A 12,028-nucleotide genomic window follows, 5' to 3' on the forward strand; every position below is an offset into this window, starting at 1 on the left:
CTGGGTACGCCCACATTCCAGACAGCCGAAAATTCTACCACGTAAAAAGTCACCCAAATGCAGTTTTTGAGCATAACTATGCAGTTATTGCACTGAAAGGCTTATAAAGCGCTTGCGGACAATTGTACTTCTTTGCTTTATTCCTTATACATCACCCTCTTACACTCTCGTCATTGCAATGTACTACCGGTGTCATTTGGTGGCTTCCTGCAATTTTCATATGATTTTTGAAGATGTGTATAGTCACTTCACGGGTGACATATATACTTTAGAGTTCGATTTCCGGGTGACTCTGAATTATCCTTAATTTATGGACATGAGTGTAAATTGATATATTTAAGCAAAAGGTAGTTTGAAACTACTATTTATCAGCATTCTGAGCAGTGAGAAAAATAAAAATTGTATTTTATATCTAATCGTGTGTAAAATAAATTGATATATTTGAGAAAAAGCTAGTTTTTAATAATATTTATCAGCATTCTAAGCAGCGAGGAAAATAAAGGTTGTATTTTATTTTATCATTGCTCTAGAGAAACGCGTTAGCTCGTGATTTCGTTGACTGTAGCGCTCTGCAATATGTTCGGCTAAAATTGACACTAAATATGACACTTCGCATCAACTAATAAGTAGTGCTTTCTTATTATTCTTATTCATTTTGCTTAGAAGGATAACATATTTAGCTCTTATTATACTTGTAGCTACTTCACTCTACTTTCAATCTTATCTGTGATGCATGGAAGAAAGGATATCTCAGGTTACATGCTTTAGATCGATTTATATTTGATTCTTCTTTTATTCTATTTATATTTATATGAAATTCAATGCTATTGTAAATTTGTATTTCATTATTCGTTGTATTCTATTATAGGCGGCTCACTAGCAAAGAGCCGCCTATAGCTTATTAAATAAATTATGAAGGTTTGCATGAGATTTTTCAAAATAAGCATCATTTTAACAAGAAATCCTTAATTAGTATCGGCACAAGACATTTTTTTTGTAGAAAACAAAAATAATTTAGTATTTAAAGAATTTATCTGGTTTTCATTATATTTTCGTTTTTAAATTAAATTCATTAACTTAATTTTATCTCTGTTTATTATGAGAGAGATAAAATTCTTGGAAGTATAAGTGTTGCACGAGATTTATTAAAGTGGTTAAATCAATTTTACATGCATCAAACTATTAACGAATATATCAGTTAAATATCTTATCAGTTAGGTGAGATAGGTCACGAAAAAAAATGCTATTTCACCTTACTTTAAAATTAAAGAATTTTTCTTCTTTGAAAATCAGATAACGGTTCTTTATGCATGCTACTGGCAATGTATGAAGCAACGATATTCTACAGAATGAATGTCTAGGCATTTTTAGGTAAAGATGAAATGGGAGAATTATTTGGATATGTTATATACTTTCCTTAAGCAATGCATACAATACCTAGGCATTCTGCGAAGGACAAATACTATATAGGCAAAGAATAAAAATAAGTCATGATAAAGATTTTATTTAAAAGACGTGCATTCTACAAAGAATCAAAATGCAAAATGCAAAATGCAAATGGCAAATTCTGAGCATGAGGCGACAGTTAAAAGTCACATGCCTTGCCATGTGATTTTTGAAACAAATCTGCGATATATTTCATACTTTGCCGGTTTGCTACACGGCATTTTATAGAATGCCTAGGAAATGTGTGAAATATTAATCGTTTCATATTTTGCCTAAAAATGCCGAGAACATTATATTTTTTTCAAGTTTTCATTTCAGGCATCTGTAATAACATACACTACGTTTAGTTTCTGGCTGAGAAATTTAGAAAACTACTCTGTATTTGCAAATAAAAACTACAACTAACGATATTTAAATCCTAAATGAATGAATGAATATGATTTTTATGGTTCTTTAGAGAGAATTTAGGTTTTTTGATTACTGAAGCTTATTTCTGGTTACATAGTCCAATATTTTTCATTCTCATTTTTTGAGATTTAAAATTTTGCTCAACCAAGGCAATATGATTAATCATCTCATTATGGAGCTAATTTTTGGCAATGATGGAAATAACTAACCAACTGATATCATAAAAACGTTTTTCATTTATACTGTGACGTTTTAATACTTCTAAAATTAAAGAAATTAATGATAAACTTTTATTTACAGCTCTTCATATCGTATCTATATTTGATTTCAAAATTTAGTTAAAGTATTTTTCATGCAAATTAATTAAGAAAAAATTATTTAAGAGATAAAAAAAAAGAAAAAGTTTAGATAGGAAGAAATGATTACACATGGAAATTAAATATCTGAAATTTAATTAAACATGATTCATGAAAGCTAACGAATTAGTTTATAATAAAAATTTCAATAAAAAGAGAGAGATAATATTCAATTTTTACTCTGACTGTACTCTTACTATGATTTCACAATGTAGCAGATTTATTTGAGCAAGGCATGATAGTGTCATGTAACAACTTGCTACTTGTTGTCTTCCTTTTGCCTGCAAGTTGTGCAATGGATTTTAAAACTGATTTCGAGCGATTTATTACGATTAACAGCAGTATGAACTGACATCATTAAAACGGAAATCAATTAGTTTTTAATTCGAAGCTATTGTAAAAATTTAAAATTTAACAAGCAATGCAATGATTATTATCAGTAGACAGATTTAATATTTTAATCTGAATAAATCAGTAATAATTACTGAATTATATTAGTGCTGAATAATTTACTATGTTACAAACATTTGAAACTTGATTGGATCTATACATTCCTTCCATAACATTTTCTTTTTAGGTATCAAAAATAATGCGAGAGATGATTGCCAGTTAATAATATTGGGCAATAAAGTAGATCTAGAAGACATAAGACAAGTAACAAAAGAGAGAGCGGAAAAATATTCAATTTTCGTTGGTGCAACATACTTCGAAGTATCTGCAGTTACAGGAGTTGGTAAGTATTTAGTTACTATAAGGAATGAGTTCATTTGTTTATCAAGAAAATTATTTTTGATAGAAAAATAGCTTCTGTGGTGCAAATCTCTTTCTGATATAAATTATGAATTTTGTTGGATAATAATATAAACAAAAAAATTTCTGAAACATGGAGTCTCGCCAGAAACTCGAGGTCGAAATTTTTGACAATTTCAATATTTGTTTCTACACTTAGTATACGAGAAAGTAACAATCGAGATTGTTTGGTCCTTGTCTATTCCCACATAACATCGAAAGGTCTTTATAATGGCAAATGGCTTTTTTTGGACTCTGGGAGGTCTAAAGCATGAAGACTTCTCGAAGTTATTTCTTTTCATGCATTGTATATGAGAAAGAAAAATTCCAGTTGTATACCTCTATTTAATAGAAGGTACATGACTTTATATTGATGAATATTACTCTAATTAGTTTTGAGCTAGACACTAATAAAGTGTCTAAAGGCAATACGGTCACTACTATTTTAAACAAAAAATTTCATGATTATAATGATGAAAAAAAAATGACTTGGAAATCTGGCTATTTATCTCCCTGCTTTTTTAAGTTTTTAAAAGAGTTTGGTTTTACATTAAAAAATTTCAGAGAAAACCTTTTTTTTTTAAAGTAAGTGAAGATAATTCAGAAATTTTTATATTTTTATCAATAAATCCATTTATATTTCAACTATTGAAAAAATGATAAAAAATACACAACTTCAGTGCTTCTTTGGCGAGAAATTATTTTTTACCTGAAATAATTAGAATGAAAAAAAAATTTCCAAGATGCTGTCCAAAATTTAGAAACGTCCAAAAATAACGCACATACACACACACGGAATACGCTATAACTTCTTAACGCAGTAAAAAGTTCTAATATTATATTTTTATATTATTTCTGCTTTAATTTAAGAATTAATTTATAATTTAAATAATCACAATCTTAAAAGGTTTAATTATATGCATAGTTCTTTTTAAATATATTTCAAATTTAAGATTAATTTCTTCATATACAACAAATGAATCACTACAGAGTGATTCATCTCATTTGTTAATATGACATGCACATTTTTCTTATTCATTTCATTCTATCAGATATTAGCATATTTCATTTCATTGGAATTGAGTTATTTCAGTATCACATTTCTAAAATGAGAAAACCTTTGCTTTGTATTTTCTTGAATTTTTGTTCAAAATTAAATGGTTTTAGTATTACAGGATTTTGTTTGATCCAAATATTGTTTTTCATAGTCTGTAATAGGATGATTATTTAAAAATCTTCTGGATTTTAATTACTGATAAATGTTTAGTTAAATAGACTGAAAATTATTTTTTCATTTACTTATTTTTATTTGAGTTCTTTCTTTTGTTGTATCAGTATACCTAAGAAAGAAAATAACTAGTTGTAATCCGCATTCAAAATTTATATATATATAAATATATATATATATATATATATATATATATATATATATATATATATATATATATATATATATATATATATATATATATATATATATATATATATATATATATATATATATATATATATATATATATATATATATATATATATATATTTCGAAGACAGTGAAGAGACTTTCGATTTCGTGACGTCGTTTTATTTCATCTTGGAGAAGCATGCATTATTTACAAGCAGGAGCGACGAGCAACACACACAACTCAGAATGACACAGAAAGAAATGGGGAAAAAGTTCTTGAACATTTTATCCCTGGTCTTATACACCCTGAGATATGGATAGGGAAAATATTTCTTTACAGTGCTAATATATTATTACGATTTCGATAGGGATTTTTTTGTTACACGCGTCGTCGAGTCAAGAGAAATACAGGGATCTTTTAAAAAAGAATTTGTTTCGTCAGCGGTATTTTGTCCCTTCACTGGGAGTGTGGGAAAGCTAGGCTTTTAGCATCTTCAGCAATTTTACAAAGCTTCTCTTGAATTAATTAAGTAGAGACAATGGAATTGGATCAGGAAATAAGAGAATATTTTAGAATGAAGTTACTATGGGCTAAATTAAGATAAAACCTTGGAAATTAATTAAATTGAAATCAGAGTTTAAAATATCATTACACACACACACATATATATATGTACATAAAATCAGGAATGAATGGGTAGAATATAGACGGGTTCCGGATTTTTTCTATGTCAGAAATTAAGGATTTGTGAAATGTATATTCATAATCCTTCTCAAATTTTTATTTAAAATTGATTTCCTAATCTCAGGTCACGTCAATTTTAAGGTTATATAAATTTCATAGGAAATATTTATGTAGTAATCCCATTCATATATATTTTTTTCTTACTAGGCACTAATACATGTATAATTTTTGGCTTAGAAAATTCTTTTTAAAAGCATATTGGCAATGGTTTTAGGGATAGGTTTTTGGGCCTGGACAGCTGGCCGAAATTTTTGAGAACATCAGTTCGATGTTCGTTTCCTGCTAGTGTTTCTGAGTCTCCAACATCTACTGAAAGCGCGTCTCATGTTGTAATTTCATTTTTGAAGATTTAATTGTTAAAGACATTGTCTTCATCAAATTGTTTTCCAAGTCTTCTTGAACATTCAATTGTTAATAAAAATTTTAAACAAAAATTTTCAGTATTAAACATTGGCACTGTCATTTTATTTTTAATACTTAACGGACGAGTCGGAAAAAATTTATGTTTTCCCATTGTGATTTTTTTTTCATTAATCAAAAAAGGCAGAGCAGATTATATCCTTCTGTTAAGTGTTAAGATATTAGAAAAAATTCCCGAATGAAAAGTAACTTGATAAAATGATGCATTGAAGTAAATTAGTTTTTTTTATATAAATTATTAAGAATTTTATTTCTACTTCTACCATGAAATTTCTGGAAAATATATAAACATGCATATATGCATTATTTTATGTTCTTTCGAACTTTTATTCCACTGTACGTTTCACTGTCATATTATTATTAAGATACCGGAAAAAAATCCCAAAAGATAAGTGAAATGGCGTAATAAAGCAAATTAGTTTTTTATATCAATTATTTAAAAATGTAATACGTGTGATTTTTATTCCATAATAGGTTTCAGGATTTTTGAAATAAAGTTGTAGACACCCTTAAAAGAAAAACTGAAATCATTATTTCAACTCCTAAATGTGCACTTGAAGATCATACAGACTATAAGCAGAATGGAAATAGTTCGGATAAAGTAGTGAGCATTCATGGAGAGAAAACAACAATTATGTCTATTGAGTACATGAATTTCTGATAAAATGATAAAAAAAACATCTTACCTTATGGGAAAGTTGAAATATTTATAGAGCGTGAGTCTGAGAAACGCGACATCTAAAGTAAATCAGAAATAGATAGCAATGCCATAATTAAGGGCAAGGTGGAATTTAAAGGGAGATAAAGTATCATAAAACTAGCTGCTATGTTCAAAACGCCGACTTCAATAAAATCATAAAATGAGGACGGTTTCACTCTTGAATTATGATCTGCAGAACAATTTTTGTGATAAAACAGAAAAAAATTGCGCTGATCACAAATTTGATGAAAAATCCAATTTGGGTACCTTAAGATAGAAGTGCATTTTTTCTACACATTCCAATTAGCATCTTAATCTATGTTCCTATAATTTGTTTTTAGAGTTAGATTAAAGCAAATAATCATGTAATGAAAAATTCTTGCCTAATATTTATACTTAACTTTTCCTTATCATAGTTATAATTTTCTTATTCAATTTTAAAAACTAGAAAGACATTTGAATGGCGTTTGTGAAAGCCTTTATGTCAAATGTTTTGTAAGGATTTCTTTATTTGACTGAGGAAACTGATTTCCAATCCTTTTTATTAAAAAATATTATTAAATGCTTTAAATTTAATTAGCCGTTTGTATATTGTACTTTGTTTTTTTTGTAAGTAACCAGAAACTGTAAAAATCTTGATGATTAAAAAAATTGTATGATCTCTGGACTAAAATTAATACTTCCATAAAAGTGATTTTATATTTATCTTGGTGGCAGTTACTGAGTGAATTACTTTAGGTTGCCGTCAATATCTTCCAGTCAATCTGATTTTAATCACAGAAGAATTTGTCACTATGAAAGGAAAGAATATACATTTGTTCATAGATTGCAAACTTGAACAAATGCATATAGACAAAGAACATATAGTAGATACAGAGCTCATAAAACTTGTAGAAACATACAAAAAATATAGCAAGTTGATTAAATCCTACTTAAAACATTGTCACAGGAATATGTACAAATAACTGAAAAATTGCGAAGTACCATACATGAATATGTAAAAAAATTCTGGAATAAATGATAGTTATAAAATCAGATGTTTTCATGAGAATTCTTCATGATGTTTGGATTTTTTTGTTTTCTCTCTGCATTTGCATTAAATATTTTGTTCAAAATCAGCGTCAACATTACATGGTTTGAGAAGTGGCTTGAAAGTTAATAATTACTGCGGATGTAATGTTCTAAAAATGGAAACAGCCACAGATTTTCTTTGTATATTCGTAAAAATAAGAATTTTCGATTAAAGGGATTTTATCATTCAACTTTCCAGAATATTAGGCTGTTCTTTTGTTGATAATCCAATAGCCTTAATGCGAAGGTCAAATAAAATCAAATGCTGCATTCAATGTCGCTCTGTCTGATGACTTTTATTAAGTCGGACATCGGACAGTTGTAGGGTACATTTGAATTAAAGTAATTGTGTTCATTTGTAGACTGCCAAATATCTTCTAGAACTTTAGTTATAACAATGATATTCGTGTTTAATAAAAACTAAGAGAATATGAAATATTCCAGTAAAATTTATGAATCATTTTTTACAATTCTAATATCACATAATATTCAGAATCCTTTTTAGCAATTATTCTTTTAGCTATTCACTAGATTCTGATGCTCTCTAAATTTTTGTTTTCAAATTGTTCTTTATTTTGTCGGATGTTCATCTCACGTTTTCATATATTTCTTTTTACGAATGAAGAACTTATATTCTTATTAGATTTTGGAATATTATAATCTGAAAACTTGTATGCATATTAAAATACAAAACATATCTTCCAAATACTCTTTTAAAAACTTTGAAAAAATAAAATCTTGAATAAAAATTGGTTAATCTTCACAAAGTACAAATATTTTTTCTAAAAAATGTATTAAAGATATCAGCAATATAGGAGATATGATAATCCTCTTTTTTATCATATAAATTCATTAATCGTTTTTTTAACATTAAATAGTATTTCTCAGTAATGCAGTTTACCATTGAATTATTGGCTAGAACTTTTGAAAATTGCCATTCTGGGCTCATATTCTGAGTTATTTCTAGTGAAAAAGTAATTAATCTTTAATCTGTAATATATTAATCTAAGAAGCGAATTCTAGGCAAGTTGGTAGGTTAACGTATTCCTTCATTTAAATGAACTATTCTTTGATTATCTAAATGTTGCCATTTATACCAAAAGGAATTTTCGTTAGTTCAAATACAATTGCTAAATGAGTACTAGGTACAGCATTGCTAATTTCTTCTAACACAGTGCATTGCATCCTTGATTTCATATTAAAAAAGTATAACTTTTATTTCATTTCTCTAATCTTGGAGTCTTCCATTGAAACTCAAAGATTCGAAAGATCATTTCATCTTTCAAAGAGAATATCATGGATGTGGTGCTGCATGATCTGCCCGCGGAAAAAAATGTCACATCAATGCGTTATCAATGAATACTTTGATACGAAATGAATTCTATGATTAATGATTTCAGGTTTACTTAACGTCGTCATTTCCATATCCAAGCAGATCCTATGTTTGAGTGATTGCTCGATCTCGTATGCTGCTAAGCGTTCCATAATATCCAACAGCATCGAGTACATCTCGCCAAAGAAAGAAGAGAAGAAAAGAAGATTCTCCTTTCCAATCCGACGGCGAAGTTTAATGCACGAGAAACAGAATATTAGTTAGACGTGCATATTCCAGATTCTCATCATGCCACGATTTATGCGAACAAAGTTCAGTAAACAAGAAGTGATTGATACGTATCTTAATCTCTTTATAATATCTACTTTTGACTCTGTGTGGTAAATAATATTTTAAAAATGTAATGCTTATGACTTGTGTTTGAATAAATATTGTGTACGTAATATTACTTATTTTTTTTTACTCATTGTAAATGTGTTACTCTGATACTGAACATTTTAAATTAATAATTACATTATCTCAAAAATATTAAAAAAATGATAATAAAGTTCAAGAAAATAATATGTATTAAACACGTATTTTTAGTTATGAAAAAATAAAGATAAATTGGGGATACTACTAAAGCTAATTGAAATAAGGTATCTGAGAATAATGCGGTTGCTTCTAGGTTTGAGTTTTACCACGAAAAGATTTTATTATTTTGAAAGGACTTCCAAGTATTTGTTGCAACGACGCTTTGAGCTGAATAAATTCCATAACTTCACTACGGCTGAGGAAATCTGAGTTTTTTTACTTTTTAGATTGGTCATTCTGTAAGTTTATCTTTTCTTGGGCCGCTTTGGAATTGAAGAAATATACTGAACCACTGAACTAGATAAAGTTAGAACTCAAGATTGCTGAGTACAAATATTCGTTTTTAGTATAATATTTGTCTGTCTCTGAACGTGATAATTCTAAAACTGAGCTAGACTGATGAAATTTGGTATATGGTCTTTGCATCACATTTGTATATTTCTGTCGAATTTTGAACTAAATACATTTAAAAGAAATCTATCCTAACTACTAAACAAAATCTCTAAATAAAGCTACTAAACAAAAAGTGCTAGATAGATCAAATTAATATACAGATTTAACATCTAAAGTGAAGATCTGTCTCCTTCGAGGTTCACATACATGTAAACGCGATACCTTAAAAACACAATGACTTAAATAAATTTGATATATGATGTTGTGATTACAACTCTAGTTCCATGTAAAAATTTGGATTGAATTCGTCGGAAGAAAAGTCATATTAGGGGTTCTTGTAGATCTGTATAAGATGAGTGATTCATTGCGAAAGATCGCACACTAATAGGCTCTTTCATATTCATTTTTCTTCATTTGACACCACAAGAACTTAAAATTCAAAAATCCTTTTAATAGCACCATCTTTGGGTTTTGAAAATCTTATTTACACGGACCTGAAAAGATAACTATTTACTTAGATTACCGTATACTGTGACTTAGGAAATTTAAAATATGTTTGCTTTTAAAATTATTTTCAAGTGTGTTTGTTTCATTTGGGTCTGTCCTAAATTTATTTATAAATTATTAAGTATTTTTTGTGTGCCGGCAATTTTGTGGGCTTGATCAATTTTTGTAAAAACTTAGGATTTATTATCATTCAAAGGAAAACGATGTTCAATTGTATCAGATATATATTACATTGTATAAGCAATTACAGAATTCAGATACATCAAAATATGAAATTTAGATACATTTAATCTTTAATTTTATATAATATTTTGCATTATATAAGAAACCACTAATTGATATGTAAACTAACTTTTATAAATCATGTTCTTAGTTCCTAATGATTTGGGATATATTATTCTGTTTGCTGTGCTGATACGCTTTTTCACTTGTACATGTTTTGATAAAAACTCGAGTCTTCCCTTACTCAGAAATAAGTTTGTTGTTGTTGTTTATAATGGCACTTGCCACGGACAAGCTCACTGACGAAGTCAGCGATTTTAAGTCAAGGGAGCGTCTCTTGTTTTAGTATCGCCAACTAGGGCCAAGAGTACGTCTTAGCTACTCACGCATCACATTGGCTTGCACAACCCCTTTTTACAGGGGGGCACATTCATACATCTCACAGATAGAACAGATGAATAACAACCATGCCCAAACCGGGACTCGAACCCAGACGCCCAGGTCACGGGGAAGACGCGCTACCCCTATGCCAGGACGCCGGCAGAAATAAGTTTACACGAAATATGTTAAGCTTTTTAAGTTAAGTTTTTTAAATCCAAGAAAATTCAAATTTTATTTAACTTTAATGAAATATAAGGGTTATTCTGAATTTTCCTCTGGGGAAAAGCGGAAACTAAGTTTAAAGATTTCATTTTGAAAATTAACCAACCAAGTATCTTAGCACATTTTATAACTAATAACGATAGATTAAATCCTGATATCTGTCTAGGTATCTAAATAAACCGAATGACATTCAAATAAGCAGCAGCAGATAGCACTAGCGGAGCGAACCATGAAAAATTTCTATTATGAGTGTCTCATGTATGGAGTATGAGGAAGTTCGTGCCCTCACAGCGATGTAGCTGTTAGCTAGCTCAGCATCATTTTCATGCCGCCACGTGAGTCGCTTATCGGCAACTTCCCATCCTCGAAGTTGAGGCGGCTTTCTAGCAGAGATGACTTTTACACATAACAGTTTCAGGTTTAACTGAGTAGAACTTTACTGCATTATTTGATAAACTAAAAAACTTTTCAATTCATCGGTACGTAAGGAGGCAGAAATGTTAATCAATAAAACTTTTCTTTTAAAATTCCTTACTTATGAGTTGGCAAAAAGTTTGTAACACATTCTTTTCATCTGTCCACAAACAACAATATTATCAGGAACAAAATGAAACAAAAAGGAAGTATCTGAAAGAAGATACAGGGATCTTTAATATGAGCGGGGGCTGCTGTGGCTCAGCTGTGAATTCGCTGCTTAAGACAGAAGGTTTCAGGTTCAGAATCCAACTTCATTAAAGTTTCAGAGGAGGAGATTTAATACTGAATCTGAATCTGAAGCAGAGAGCCCAACCCTCTTCTGCTGGAAGGTTGGAGAGGCAGCTGCCATCCGACACACTTTCGAAGTCTCTTATCAAAATAACTCTTCTGTTTTTTGAAAATGTGCAGTTCATTGAACTCAATCGTGAATCTAAATTAAGTGTATTAGTAGAATTAAGTGTAACAGTAGAATCTGAAAAATGGATGGGAAGCAAGAAGAATTGACATTTAACAACTTTAACTTTTTTTTGGCTAACATGTTTTTATTACATTATGCCTTATCATTAGCAGAACTTGCTGATTT

At 29.2% G+C, this 12,028-nt stretch overlaps 1 protein-coding gene across 1 annotated transcript in view; it reads left to right on the forward strand.

The window, feature by feature from the left end:
- The window catches only part of LOC129960550 (ras-related protein Rab-22A-like), a 61,310-nt gene extending 52,208 nt beyond the window's left edge, over window positions 1–9,102 (forward strand). The window contains exons 5-6 of the mRNA XM_056074037.1: window positions 2,788–2,943; window positions 8,738–9,102. Coding sequence (XP_055930012.1) covers window positions 2,788–2,943; window positions 8,738–8,934 — 353 coding nt within the window. The 3' untranslated portion in view covers window positions 8,935–9,102. The remainder of the gene's footprint in view (window positions 1–2,787; window positions 2,944–8,737) is intronic.
- The last annotated feature ends 2,926 nt before the right edge of the window (window positions 9,103–12,028 follow it).

This window comes from Argiope bruennichi, chromosome X2 (assembly GCF_947563725.1).
Source record: "Argiope bruennichi chromosome X2, qqArgBrue1.1, whole genome shotgun sequence".
NCBI lineage: Eukaryota > Metazoa > Arthropoda > Arachnida > Araneae > Araneidae > Argiope > Argiope bruennichi.